Here is a 15,874-nt window from a genome sequence, read left to right as displayed (position 1 = left end):
TCCATCTGGTGGCGAAAAGGTCCACCAGAGGGGAGCCCCATTTGTTGATGATGAAGTTCGCTACTTCCCGATGGAGGGACCATTCCGTGCTGATTACCTGACTCCTGCTGAGGTGGTCCGCCCAGACATTCTTCTTCCCTGGGATGTAGCGAGCTCTGAGTGACACTTGGAGATTCTCGGCTAAATTGAGGATGTCCATAGTCAGAAGGCATAGGTCCTGGGAGACTGTGCCCCCTTGCTTGTTCAGGTAGGCTACTACCGAGGAATTGTCCGAAATGACGCCCACTACTTTCCCCGAGATTTAATCCGTAAAGTGACGGAGAGCCAGCAGTACTGTTTTCAACTCTAGCCAGTTGATATGGGCTTTCCGCTCGACTGTGGACCAGGAACCGCTGACGTGATCGTCGTTGAGGTGGGCTCCCCAGCCCTCCTTGGAGGCATCGGAGAACAGGAGGACTTCGGGGGGAGATGGGCCGAGGGGCATCCCCACGAGCAGGTTGCACGGGTCCTTCCACCAGAGAAGAGAATCCTTGACTTCTCCGGTAAGGTTGATGCGTTGTCGGATTTTTCCCCCTTGCGGGGACCACTGAGACTTGAGGAGCCACTGTAGCGGTTGTATTCTTAGTCTGCTCCTGGGGATTAACCTCTCGACGGAGGCCATATGGCCCGGGAGGACTTGGCACTGCTTCGCCGTCAGGAACCCGGTCGATAGTGCTTGTACAACGAGAGAAGTGAGATTCTGGATTCTCTTCTCTACGGGGCAGGACTTCATTAGGGAAGAGTCCAGAACCATACCCAGGTATGTGACTCTGTCTTGGAATGAAATCTGACTTCGTCTGGTTGACTATGGTGCCCAATATGCGGACGAAGGCTAGGACCATTCCCAGGTGTTCCTGGCATAGCTGGGCGGACTGTGCAAGGATTAGCCAATCGTCCAGGTACCGGAGTAGGCGAATTCCCCTGAAGTGGGACCACGCTGAGACGAGTTTGAACACTCTGGTGAAGACTTGGGATGCTGTGGAAAGGCCGAAGCATAGGCAGGTGAACTGGAAGGTGGTGCCCTTGTGGACGATTCTGAGGAATTTTCTGGGTGAGGGATGGACTGGTATCTGGAAATAGGCATCTTGGAGGCCCAGTGACACCATGAAGTCCCCTTCCCTGATAGACGCCCTTACGGACTCTGGGGTGTCCATTCGGAACTTCGTCAGGGAAAGGAACTTGTTGAGAGGAGACAGATCGATGACTGGTCTCCACCCCCCTGTTGCCTTTGCTACGAGGAATAGCCTTGAGTAGAACCCTGGGTCCGGAGTCGAGACTTCCTTTCTGAAGTAGAACGGAGATTTCCTCCGCTAGGGCCCGCCCGCAAGCCGAGTCCGGGTGGTAGCTGCTGACTTGGATGGGATAGGGGGAGAGGCTGGGGACGGTGTGAAAAGGAAGGCGATAGCCTGCCTTGATGACCTGTATGGTCCAGTCGTCCGACCCGGCCTCCTCCCATGCTCTCCAGTAGAGAGAGTGGCAACCTCCTATCCTGTGCGGGAGGGCAGGCGAATTCCTACAATTTTCTGCGGGGAGTCCGGAGCCTCGATGATGTTTGCGCCTCTGTTCTCTATTCGGAAAGGGGCGGGGCTTTTCTGTCTGTGTTTTCGACTTTGAATGGGGGGGTGACCTGTCTTCTCTCTTAGGGTGATGAAAAGGCTGCCTCTACGTCTGAGAGGACCTAGGGGCCGATGGGGGGATGGTCCTTGGCCTCGAACTAGGGACGGCTGTTCTCTCGATGGTTCTGTTATGCATCAATTGGTTCGCGCTTGCGATTGCCGAGTCCACCATTTCCGGGGGAATCCACGTGTGGGTGAGAAGGGGGGCCCTCTTCAATGGAGCATAAATCTCTCTGGGGTCCCCGAGGATGGTGTCTCTCCTGAGGGACTTGAAGTTGGCCCAGGACGTTGAGAGGCAGGCAGCCTGATGCTTCAGGGCTCTGCTCGCGCTTTCCAATAGAGCCTGGAGGTCGCATTCTTCCTGGGGTTGCAGTTCGGGTAAGAACTCCCTTACTGAGGCAAGGAGGCGTTCCAGCCAGGAGTTCACCGCAAGGGACAGAGCCAGGGATTGAATGTGGTCTCTGGCTTCTCTGCCGGAAAGGAAGACGTTTCTTCTGCGTAGTGATTCCGCGTCCACTTTGACCAGCTCTGGTAACCTCACCGGGATCGAGGCTTCCCTGAGGTTTGTCCCCGATGGGGTGTAGAAGCGTTTTTGGTGTTCCACTGGAACCGAAAGCCAACGTGCCTTCTCGGTTGTCCTTTTTGCGAGAGCGTTGGAGGCCTGGGTCATGGCTCTTACCGTCTGCGTACTCCATGGAAGGTGGGTTGGAGGAGGCTTCGCTTTCTGAGAATTGCCCGTCTTGAAGATTTCAGACTCGAATGTGGCTTCCTCTTCTTTTGGTGGGCCCAGTCGATTCGCCCTCCGAACTCTCGCGAGGATGTCTGAGAAGGAAGGTTTAACCATCATCGGGGATTCCGACTGGGAATCGTGAGGGGATAGGGAGCTTGTCCCCCTCCCTTACGGCGCTGTGGACATCGTCGTCGTCGTCGTCGTCGTGGTAGGAGGGGTCTGCACGGTCAGCGAGAAACACCGCGCTTCCATCATCGTCACTGATGGGTTCGTGGGGGTTCCGATCAAGTGGAATATGGTCTAGGGGGGCCAGACCTTGGGGGTGGTGACTCCTGACGAGCTTCCGGGTGTAACATGAACCGTGCTTGGTGCGCCCGGATAAATTCCCGCTGTTCCTCCATCTGTTCTCTCATTGTATTAAAGAGTGAACAGAGAGTGGGGAGGTCCTGGGAATGCCCGTTAACGGGCATGGAAAGGGCTCCGTTGATCACCCGGCTCGTCTTACGATGGGTTCAAGGTGGACTGCGATTAGAAGAAGAGGCTGAGGCGCTCTTTGTCTTCGAACTCGGGTTCTTTGTCCGTTTGGGGGTTGAGCATCCGGGAAGGGCCCAGGGCGAGCCGCAAGCAGCCGCATCCGGGAAAAATCTCGTACAGGAGCGGTAGTTAGAGGTGGCCGGAGGCGCATGTCCGTCTATGCTAACCGCCCTGGGTGAAGGACTAGGAGACAACTGGGCCCGAGATTGACTCGAGGTGGATGTTGTACAACCTTTCCGTCTACTACGCTTTGGAGGAGGGAGAGAACTGCTCGTCTCCTCCGCAGGCGTAGTATGCCTTCTCTTTGTTTCGCCGGGTGACGGGGGAAGCCATTTTCCCTGCTTGCGTACCTTGGTCCTTGCATGCACTCTCTTGTGAGCATGAAAATACGCGGACCACTGCTTATCATCCCATTGAGCGCACGTTTCACACGGGGATGAAGGGGAACACTCCATATTCCTACACTTGATGCACCAAATGTGTGGGTCCGCGTGTGTTGGCGGGAGCGGGGAAAGGCAGAGATATTTCTCTTCGGCGAAGGCACACAACCTATCTCGAACAACAACACTAGAACCAGATTCCATACTTACAAGAGAAGGGTAGAGTACTCGGGGCGGTTAAGGAAATGAAGCGGGATAGGAAGAGGGCACTCAAGAAATTCCAGGCGACCGGATGTTTTTGATGCAAGACGCTCCTAAAAGGGACGCCGCTGGAAGGCTTGTGGAAATGGACGAAACAGGTTGCCCTATTTTCGTCACCCCACAAACGCAAATAGTGAACCGCGGAATATGAAGGGTGCACTATAGCTCGGTGGCTTATGTAAACAAGAGAAACTTCACTATCGTTCAAAGAAGGGAATTCTACCGTTCCCGAAACTAAAGTTGGGGAAGTCCAACATTTTCTAATTCACGAACAGCTGTTTTCAAGCACTCTTTTTCCTTCCTCGAGACTGTCACTGTATACTACTTTAAATGTTTCTCTCATAGTTGTTAATTGTGAAAAGAGAGTGTCAGCAGGAGCATATAATCCACCTCTATTTACTTCATCAATCCATGTTTTAGCCATGGCGGTAGGCCTACAGTCACTTGCTTTGTGGCCTAAGTGAGGATATTTTGACTATTTGTCAAATAAAACTAAACTTGAGAAAAGGGAAAATGAAGTTTCATGTTTTGATAAGAGGCAGTTGGCATCAGAACTGTACATTACTAGTCTCTGCTTCAAAGAGTTGGATGTTGGTCCAGATGTAAATTATGAGTATGATAAACATTGATGAAAACCTAAGAGACTGTGTAATCTCAGTTTCTAATCCACAGAAAGCAATCCACGTACTTATAAAAGAAGAATTCCTCAAATACATTGGTGGTTATATTGTTAAAAAATTTAACACAAAATATCCTCACATAGGCCACAAAGCATGTGACTGTAGGCCTACCGCCATGGCTAAAACATGGATTGATGAAGTACACAGAGGTGGATTGTATGCTTCTGCTGACACTCTCTTTTCCCAATTAACAACTATGAGAGAAACATTTAAAGTAATACACGATGACAGTCTCAAGGAAGGAAAAAGAGTGCTTGAAAACAGCTGTTCGTGAATTAGAAAATGTTGGACTTGATGTACCTCATGATGTCATATCATTTTTTGCCAAAATATCTGTGTACTTTAGAATTAGGAATCTAAATAGTAACATTAAGACAAATAAGAAAAAACATAAGTCATGCAAAGGTCAAAACAGAAAGCTAATGAAACTGACCACATGAATGAGATTTAGTTTACTTTTTCACTAGGACCATATTACCTGTTTTTCTTTGTTGTTTATGTTATGATTAAGTGGTTTATATTCAATAACAAATATTGAATATTTATGCTAACATTATGAATGGTGTGAAATTAATTTTTCTTTATATTATGACTACTGTTTGCCATAATTATTATGAATATATTTGTGCTTATAATAGACCCTTTAATATTCCAAGTGTTCATCTAATTAGTAATGCATGTAGGTAATATGTAATGCAGTTAAAAAAGGGGGGAGGGGAAGAGATAACAGGCTCCAAGGGTGGTCAAGTTCAAGTCAGTACCGTGAGTAGCTGGGAGGTGCGGCGTGGATGACGTCATCACCCCTCCTCGCCCGCGCTCGGTCCGCTCGGCTCGCTGACCAGTCTAGATGGACCTTGGGAGTACCGAAGAGTTTGTATTCTTCGGAACGAAGAGACTGTGCTGTACAATATGTAACGGGAAGTAGTCAAAGAATTGTTACAAGTTATAGCACACCCTCCTTGAAATGATTGATACACATGCGCCAACTCATCAGCAGTAGGGGGAAATGAGGCTTGTTGTATGTCTCTAATTATCGAGCCTCGAAGACAAGGGTGCACACTATCCTCTTCCATACGGTGTCGCCTACGTAGGCGGCATGAGGAGCAAGTGGATACGCGAGGCTGCCATATCGGCGTCTTGATTATATTTATTGTAGTTGCCCCTGCGTAATGACATACTCTCTAAACTGTCTTCATCACATTTTCTATGGTTATCAAAATTGACGGGTGAAAGAGAGAACGATCGATATAAGCGGTGACTATTTTCTATGATGCGAGTATTATGACGAAACATCGTACGTCTGGCAGCTAAGGCTGCCCGCGAGATTTTGGCCCATATTGAAGGGGCTAGTGAAAATAATGTTGCATTTTCTTCTGTGACATTTCGACATACCATGAAAAAACATTCTTGAAAATTCTTTAATTGTTTCTCCTGAGTTATCTGTTGCCAATTTATGCGGAGTTTTTGACAAAGGCTGGCAAATTCATTGCACCAAATGAATTATGCCAGAGGAAAATGGCATACAAATAAAAAACGGAACTTATATCAGAGAAGCCAATATTATGAACATTCTGGTAAACACTACTGACGAATGTCAATAACAGAAGTAATCCGCAAAACCAAGATATATTTCTCCATTGCGCATATCCGGAAGCTAGTTGAGACTAGATATAGGGGTTACCTAGTCTACACATATGGCCCAGTGCTTCAAGATGGCCGCACAGTCACGGCTATCTTCTTAGAAAACATCCAAGAGTCCTTCTCTGTAAAGCTTCTACCCACCTCGGTCTCGGCCGGGCTGATTTCCATCTGGGAAGGAATAAAGAGGGTTCTCGCTTTCCCCCATCCTCCATCTCGTATCACCGTACCCTTAGACTCTGGAACCAGCCTTATGGCACTACAAAAACCTCAACGCGCCCTGCGACCTGACACCTTGCACCTCAGTTGAAACCACAACAAAAAAAGATATCTGTTAGGCTAATTTCAAAGCAAACTCTGATGGAGTGCTGTTTTTATCTGGTAATAAATTCCAGCACCTATGTTATGTGGCTCGCTTCTAATGTCGAGAAAAGAGCAAGTGACGAGATGGCGAGGGAGGTGACGACTTGTGTGTTAAGTCGTGTCCCAAGTCGATCTGCTTGCGGGATAGTTGGGTACGAGGTGAGAAAGCAGTCAGTGACCAGGCTTACAGCTTAACGCTCCGAGGCGATGTGGTTCCTCATCTGTTTCGTCCATATTTATATACACGGGCAGGTCATGACCCATGCTCCTAATTAGGATAAGGTCGTGTGATGCGTGGCAAGTCAGACACGAACGCTCTTACACTGCCGACTAATGAAGACAGAGGGTATGCGTTCTTCAACGAATTCATTGTGCTTCCTCGCGTGGCTGCCAGACCGAGGCACTGGTTAGTCATCTTGGGGCCTGACAGGGTCCGTCTTAGGCTGGTGAGCTGCATGTGCGTTTCCTCAAAGAGGCCTTGTCCCACCCGTCGGCCTCAAGGAAGCTAGGTCGAGTCGACGCAGCTGGGCGGTAATCGAGCCACACGGGTGGCACTACGAGCGATTCCGTTGGGGGTCCTCGGGGTCAAAGGTCGTGGAACGGTAAGGTGAGGGATAAGGACCGAGGTCTAGAACTGAGGGAAACTTCCTAACAAAATCCATACCATGTGGGACTGTACGGACACGAGATGGTGGATGCTGCTGCTGCCAAATAAAAGGGAGCCTTAGCACAGGAACAAGACCAGATCAACCATCCAGTACACGGTCAGCGACGTTTTGCATCGACTCGACAAAGCCATCTGAGAAGCCTGAATGGCGGACTACACTGCCACCGCCATGGCCAATCCCCCTCCCACACTTTTCCTCCTCCCCCCCCATACATGTCAGCTATAATATCAAGAATAGGGGTAAATCATTGACACACACAATACATAAACATTCCTTAGATCTGCGACAAGGAACGAATCTCCTTTCACGACTGCCTGGTCTACTGTAGCCAAACGAGGGATCATTTCTAGCCACTAAGGGACTTCCTTGGGAATCCTTCCACTGCCCTACATCATCTGAGAACAGCTCCAACTCCAGATGAACACAATCCTGGCAGCCAATCTAATCTGTTCCTCCCCAGTGGGAATCTTTCTGTCACATGCTTCAGTTGGGACCAAAGTAATTAACCACCTCTGAAGACTCCAGTAGAGAATGTAAAATCATCCCATATGCCATTCCTTTATGGCTAGGTATAAAATCAATTACCATAAACTCTTGCCCTATCACCATCCAGATATAAGACACCATTCTCAAAATCAGCAAGCTACACTGGAACTTTATATAAGATCCCCTACTGAGGATTCCCTATCAATAACCTCCCAACTGAGGCAACCTTGATAAGAATCCTTACTGATTTAAACCCATTAACAGTTCTCCATGTGTACATTTTGTACATATATATGCAATTTTCAACTTGACATCTGTCCTTATTATCCAATCATCATACATATATTTCAATTCTTGTATTGTTCCACCTTCGGCTATATTGTTAGTGTATGGTAATAAATTAAGAAAAAAGACACAATTCTGGCTACACTTAAGAAATACAGTCATTTCATAATGGCCAACAATAAAGCCACAGGAAAATTTACAACTTTGGTGAGGAAAATAAGTAATCAAACTAAAATAATCAAGTCACTGGGTCTTATTTCAGTCTCTTCTTCATTGCGACATCCTATCGTCTTCAGTACCCCCACAATACATTTTACTCGCCTGGTTTTATTTCTATTGAACCCTCTGGCACAGGTTTCCTTTGCAGCTCATCATTTAATGTGGACAAGTTGAGAGACTAAACTATTCATGCTTAACATAATAAGTAGATACTTGAAAGAAAAATAAAACATCCACTGTTTCTTTGTTCATTATAATACCTAGTCATATTTTTTCATATACTAATTTACAGAAAGAAAGGTCCCTTTCTTCAGTGCTCCTGTTCAAATCGACAACCAAACAGTAGTACACGGACAAGTTGATAACATTACACTAGTGTTTCATATCATGGATATAGATTAAAACAGCAATTGATAAGGTGAGGGTGGTCTGTCAGGAATACATTTAAGCACTGCAATAAAACATTATTTCTATAGTGTTTTCTTTACTGTGAAGTTTCACAATACTAATGAATAGTATAACAATAATTCATTTATCTGTTTGTTTACTAATCTATTTCATTTATTCATTTGTTTTGTAAAGACCAAGTGGCATCCCATTGGTCCTATAACATATCAGATTTAAGCTTAAATTATATCATTTCCAACAAAAGCAAATTGAGATATTGAACAGATTTTAGATATGGTCCTATAAAACATTCACTAAAACTACTCCACTGAAGTTACCACAGCGTTGTTACATACATAATAACAATGCCATGCAGTACTTGTTCATAAGGAACACCTGCATGTAAAGAACAAGTTCAAAATCACAAAAAAGAATCAAGTACATATATTTATTTGAGGAATATATCACATTCATTTTTGTCTCAAATGTCATAGGTCTGAGTTTGAATCTAATAACTCCCCACACAGCTCCAGTCTTTAGAGAGAAATGTGCAACACAAAGTTACATGAGAAAAATTTTGCTTTTGTGCGAGTTATCATGTGACTTTTGAAAGCATCTTATGAGAAAGCTGCATTACACAAATCATAATGGAAAGTCATCTCTCCTCAGTTCATCTTCACATGCTGTGTGGTATTACTCCTTCATAAGAAAGCTCCACTGTACAGTTTACAGTAGAAAGGCTTCTCTCCATGTGGGACATCGAATGCTAATTGAGAGTACCCCTACAAAAGAAAAGTCCATGTCACAGGTCATGCTATTGGAAAGACTTTTCTCCGTTGTGGGCCACCACATGATATTTGAAATCATCCTTGAGAAATCTGCATCACACACGTAACACTGTCAAAGGCTTCTCTCCAGAGTAGGTAAAATCATGATGTCTCTTGTAAGTTACATAATACAGGTCACACTGTATGGGCTAACACGTGACGTCTGAGGACTCTTTTTCGAGAGAAAGTTTTATTGCACAGGTCACACTGGAAAGGCTTCTCTCCTGTGTGGGTTATCATGTGATCTTTAAGATGTCCCTTTTGTGAGAAAGCTGAATCACACAGGTCACACTGGAAAGGCTTCTCTCCTGTGTGGGTCATCATGTGATTTTTAAGATGTCCCTTTTCTGAGAAAGCTGAATCACACAGATCACACTGGAAAGGCTTCTCTCCTGTGTGGGTCATCATGTGATTTTTAAGACCACCCTTTAGTGGGAAAGCAGAATCACACAGGTCACACTGGAAAGGCTTCTCTCCTGAGTGGGTCATCATGTGATATTTAAGACTAAACTTGTGTGAGAAAGTTTTACTGCACAGGTCACACTGGAAAGGCTTCTCCCCTGTGTGTGTTATCATGTGATGTTTAAGATCACCCTTTTGTGAGAAAGCTGAATCACACAGGTCACACTGGAAAGGCTTCTCTCCTGTGTGGGTCCGCATGTGATGTTTAAAAGTAGCCTTTCGTGAGAAAACTGAATCACATAGATCACACTGGAAAGGCTTCTCTCCTGTGTGGGTCATTATGTGATTTTTAAGACCACCCTTTAGTGAGAAAGCAGAATCACACAGGTCACACTGGAAAGGCTTCTCTCCTGTGTGGGTCCGCATGTGACGTTTAAAAGTACACTTTCGTGAGAAAACTGAATCGCATAGGTCACAACGGAAAGGCTTTTCTCCTGTGTGGGTCATCATGTGACGTGTGAGATCGCCTGGTCGTGAGAAAGCAGAATCACACAGGTCACACTGGAATGGCTTCTCTCCTGTGTGGGTTGTCATGTGATTTTTTAGATGACTCTTTAGTGAGAAAGCTGAATCGCACAGGTCACACTGGAAAGGCTTCTCTCCTGTGTGGGTCAACATGTGACGTTTAAGATTACCCTTTATAGAGAAAGCAGAATCACAGAGTTCACACTGGAAAGGCTTCTCTCCTGAGTGGGTCATCATGTGATTTTTAAGACCACCCTTTTGTGAGAAAGCAGAATCACACAGGTCACACTGGAAAGGCTTCTTTCCTGTGTGCTTCATCATGTGATATTTAAGACTACCCTTGTGTGAGAAAGTTTTACTGCACAGGTCACACTGGAAAGGCTTCTCTCCTGTGTGTGTTATCATGTGATGTTTAAGATCACCCTTTCGTGAGAAAACAGAATCGCACATGTCACAGTGGAAAGGCTTTTTTCCTGCGTGGTTCATCATGTGACGGCTGAGATTACCTTTTTGCGAGAAAGCTGAATTGCACTGAGCACACTGGAAAGGCTTCACTCCTGTCTGGGTCATCATGTGAAATTTGAGAACATGCTTTTGTGAGAAAGCTGAATAGCACTGGTCCCACTGAAATGACTTCTATCTTGTGTGGGTCATCATGTGACATTTAAAATTAACCTTTGATGAGAAAGCTGCATTAAAATGGTCACATTGGAAAAGCTTCTCTTTTCTTTGGGTTGTCACATGATATTTAAGATGATTTATGAGACAACTGTGCCACAGATGTCACACCAGTCTCTTTTGTATGAGAATGACATGGAATCTTCGGATAGCTTTCCCAGAGAAATATTGATAGTTACCCTTCTGAAAAAGAGAAAACATAAAATTGACATTAATTTTTTGAGGTGTATAGGATTGTGGATGTTTTGTACACAAACCATTTCATTCTCAAGTCCCTTTGTACCTACACAGAACATGTGTACATGTCATCACCTAACATAAAATGGGTAGAAATACTAACAGATATGGCCCTATGATATATTGCATTCTACCTTTTCATTAGAAGTGTACTGAAAACCATCCATTACATGCATACTCACACCATCATGACTCAAAATTTCTCTAGCTTTATTTCATCTGGTCATAAGATTTGGAGGGGGGAATGGCCCATATCAGTCATTCTCTAATACAACTCCAAATGCTCACAATACCTGAATCTATAAATGACCTACTCTAGTAAGGTTCATTCAGTTCACCTCACTCATCTGACTGACATAAGGTTTTGTTTCCTCCACTACACATCAAATTGGGTCTTTGTTGGTTACAGCTCTTGACAAGGCGTCTGCTGTCTTGAAATATCTTCAAGACTTCTTTCCTAAACTTTCAGAGGCAAAAATGAAAGCTAGTACTATCTTTATTGGGCCACAAGTAACGAAAATGATGGAGTGTTCACAATTTCTACAGTTCACAGAAAATGTACTACAACGCTTTCTTGGAAACAAGGCTGATAATCATATTGAACTGGTTCAAGATTTAGTAAAGTTATGGTGAGATGGGCTGCAGAATGTCCTTGGAGGTTCATATCCTAGATGCTCACCTCGACAGCTTCAAGGAAAATATGGGAGCACATTCAGGGCAACATGGGTAATGCTTCCACCAAGGTATAATGAACTCTGAACAGAGATATCAGGGGACCTTCAATGAAAACATGATGGGAGACTACATTTGGGGGCTCACACATTAAAGTGATTTGTTGTATTCATGCAAATCAAGGAAAACTGTCCACTTTTAATCATAGAAATTATCTTCAGATATATTATCAAATCAAAATTTAGCATCATTTCTTTCTGTCCATAAATGGTGAAAATAGAAATTTAGCTATTTTGGGGCAAAAAAGAATTCTAAAATCCATAGAAGCAAAGTTTGACAGGAATAAGTAAGATTTATATTGTTTTGCTTTAAAAAGAATTTGAAAATAATGTCTACCTAACTGGTTGTGACGCTGGTGATTATTACTGGCAAAAGAATTTTTTCCTCCTTATCTTTGGGGAAACTTTATTTGACATTACTATGAAAAAGCATCAATCAGGAGCTAAGATGTGAGGGAGGAAAAGATGGTGGGTGGGAGTGAACTGGGTGAGAGTAGTGGGTATGTCATTTTTATTTGGTTACCTACCATACAATGGGGGAAAAACCCTTGGTATATAGATAGTATTATCTCAGTTTAAAAAGTGTCCCTGCCGATCTACATGAACCAATATAAAATTGGGCATTTTGTGAGTTTTGGTCTCATTTGAACATTTCCTACATTACTGTTTCTCAAATACACTTCCCATATATAAACACTTTGTAGAAGAAAGTAGTACTAATACATAAATATGCATTATCAACACCATTTATATCCAGTACACTGGTTGCACCCAAACCTTAGGGTACTGATTGGAAAACTCCTATACCCTCTTATGCCTTTATTTATTTATTTTTCTCTTAATTTTTTTAGGAATGTCCCCTGTGGGGCTACAGGGAGAAGGATGCCTAGTCCTAATCCCCATCCCGTTTTTGTCGCCTCTTACGATTCAAGTGGGAATACTTGGTGACAGTATTCTTTACTAAAGCAGCCTTGCTGTGGATGTGGTGTGTCTTGTGACACTGCTTCTGACCCACGGCAGTGGAAAAGATGCAGGGATGACCCGTCATCCAGGAGGTGCCAAGATAAGAGGGAGGGAAGAGGGTGGAGGGGAATGGAGTGAGATAGGAATGGAATGGGTGGTAGTGGTTTTTATGCATTTTTTCTTTTTTTTTTTGCTACATCCCTTATGAGGTGGAAAAAAGCCTTTGGTATATGTATGTATGTACATTGGTTGGACAGTGGCTTGTGTCAGAGAGTTGATCCAGCAACTTTATATTTTACACTTTGGTAAAAGAATATGAATGGGTCACAATACACACTATCATAATGACCAGTTTCACATTTTTGGAACTTTCACTATCTCCAAGTAGTTGGTATGATGTGTGTAAATAGATATGATATTAATATGACCAAATACTGTACATAGTGACTAATAACTGCAGTCAAGTGTTGACTGGTGGCAAGTGGTATGGATACATAGATGGGCCCTTTCTAATGACTAGGCAAGTAAAGCAGTATTTTCCTATAGAAGGGACACAGGACTTGGACATTATATACGGCGTCAATGAATCCTGTTTTTATGGGTGTTTTCACCAATTTCATTTTATTGTGACCAAGCAAAAATTGGACCATGTGTAGTTAAGTGTGTGTGTATGTATGTATATATATATATATATATATATATATATATATATATATATATATATATATATATATATATATACACACATATTATATATATATATATATATATATATATATATACATATATTGTACTTTCACTTGTCAATAGTTACATACTTTGAAGTAAGGGAGTTAAAAGGTGTTAAATTCCACTGAACTCAATTCATTTGAGCAGCACCCTTCATAAAAGGTTTGTATAGTTACTTGGAAATAAAGTCCATATAGCAACCGGTGCTATTAGTGGGGTTTGAATCAACAACTCAGCATATCACCATTGATAGAGTGCACAGCCTTATTCCATTCAGATGCCCAAAGAACTCACAATCAGCACTCAAAGAGCCATGTATATATACAATGACCTTTTTCCCTTATGTGGGAGCTAGATAAATCAGAGGTACGTCGTACCTATTCCCACCCACTTCACTTCCCTTCACCACCCTTTCCACCCCCTCCTTCTCAGGTCCTCATGGATGGTCATCAGACCATATGGCCTATATTAGGCAGTTCTATGTTCTCTACCACCTGTCATCTACATTCATAAAGTTATCTACAAAATTTGGGCAGTCAAGCGAATTTAGGCTCTGTGCTCTCTCAATAAGCTGGTGTACAGTTGTCAATTTGAACCCATTAAAGTCGCTTGTGCTTATGACATTTTGATTCCTAATAATCATAAAAATAATTTGACTAAGGGAACCCCCAAGTCAACTGAATTTGGTGGTGTTTATCATCTTTTAATATATCTTACTAACTTACACATGATAAAATAGAATGGGTTTAAAACACCCATAAAAATGGGAGACATACACATTACATCCACACCATTTAATGTCCTAGCCCTGTGCCACTTTCACAACAAAATGCTGCTTTGCATGCCTACCCTTGAGAAGATGCCCATCTATGTAGCCACACAATATAATGGCGTTTGCTTTGACCTATTCCTACCGTTTCGTATTACAACTTAAACAAACACATAGCTGCCAGATTGATTCTCTAACATGAATAACTGGCCAAACTGTGTACCAGTTATAAATACTGACAATATCATATACCAACAGATCCATTCCTTGTAAAAGGGGGGTGGGTGGCAGAGTCAAAGCATACCTTTTGCCCATCACACATCCATTCATTCCTCTCAAACTCACGTAATTATGGGTTCAGATTCCAAGACTTCTCTCCAATTCCTATCTGAATTACCTGCCCCAACAATCCACCCACATATGGTAAAGGTGATAACTTTTGCTGCAACCATACAACTGGTCTAGGTCTCACCACCTACCTTCCTTTTCTTGATCAAACTTCACCAGAGGTCCACCACACATTCTCCTATCAAGGATGTCAGATATTAATGATTTAGTGCAAATCTTGTAAATCTGATAGATTTCTATTGTTAAACTCTTGTTTTCACTTTTTCAGGGGACCCACCCACTAGTTAATTTTGACAGACACCAAAAGCCTATAGATGAAACTGTAAAATCATGATTTCTGACACCCTTGCATGAAATGTAAATCAACCTACTAACCTAACTGGTCACCATCTACACCAGTGGTTGCCAACCCTTATGGCTACATCCATTTTTAAGCTTAATATAAATATTGTGCTATTGGATCCATAATATAAAAATATATAGATAAATAAATAATAATTATAAGTTCAGATCAGGAAAGATTTTTCCACAATTATAATAACTGATGGTTACAGGAATTTTCAAAAGCTGAAGTTATAAATTTGCCTGGAATGTTTACAAATTTACAGTATATGATAACTTGATGGAATAATCGTTTTGTAAGAAGCTTCTGGAGCCACATAAGTGGCCTCAAAGAGCCGCAGATTGCCGACCACTGCCCTATACCTACATGAGACTGGGTTGGTGGTTAGGTTAGACTCATCCCCACTCAAGCCCTCCGTTAACCACTACCACAACAATTTTGTGAGATTAGCTTATCGAGTACCACTGCAAGTGAGTTACAATTATTTCTGTGTGACAAATTCATGTCCCGTGGCAATTTTTACTTATAAATCAGAATGACAACACAAACCTACTTTTAAATTAGATTACAGTGAATTCCATTTTTGAGATATAGCTTTCATTATATTCTGAGTATTACGGCCAATAACGCATAAAATATCGGTAGCCCAGGAATGCAGTACACTAACAAATGTTCAATAATTTGTAACTTTATATCTTATATCTGTTACTCGCATGCCTGGTAGGCAAGAATGTAAACACTGAACAAGCGCTTGATAAGCTGCCTTCATTTTGTCAAAGAATTTTGCAGCGGTGATCGGAGCCAATGAAAAACCAGGCCACATAAAGCAGCCTTTAAAGTGGTCACAAACTAAGCATTACTTGCTATATGCTACTCACTTTTGGCACTCACGTTGTTACAAAGCTCTTGCGTATCCGTCATCTACGAAATGTTTTTTTTGGTGGGGGCTACCGGGAAAAAACTAGCAAACATCTTTACTTATACCTAAAATAATAATTCTACAATTATTTAGTAGATAGATAGATAGATAGACTTT

The 15,874-nt window shown here is 43.1% G+C and overlaps 1 protein-coding gene across 1 annotated transcript in view; it reads right to left on the bottom strand.

The window, feature by feature from the left end:
- Nucleotides 1–7,958: 7,958 nt before the first annotated feature.
- LOC143030357 (uncharacterized) overlaps nt 7,959–15,874 on the bottom strand; it is a 30,150-nt gene continuing 22,234 nt past the window's right edge. Inside the window, exons 8-9 of the mRNA XM_076193508.1 lie at nt 10,830–10,901; nt 7,959–10,676 (exon numbers count right to left, since the gene is read on the bottom strand). Coding sequence (XP_076049623.1) covers nt 9,249–10,676; nt 10,830–10,901 — 1,500 coding nt within the window. The 3' untranslated portion in view covers nt 7,959–9,248. The remainder of the gene's footprint in view (nt 10,677–10,829; nt 10,902–15,874) is intronic.

This window comes from Oratosquilla oratoria, chromosome 12 (assembly GCF_046742065.1).
Source record: "Oratosquilla oratoria isolate Oo_2021 chromosome 12, ASM4674206v1, whole genome shotgun sequence".
NCBI lineage: Eukaryota > Metazoa > Arthropoda > Malacostraca > Stomatopoda > Squillidae > Oratosquilla > Oratosquilla oratoria.
This window is presented reverse-complemented; position numbering and strand designations above follow the sequence as displayed.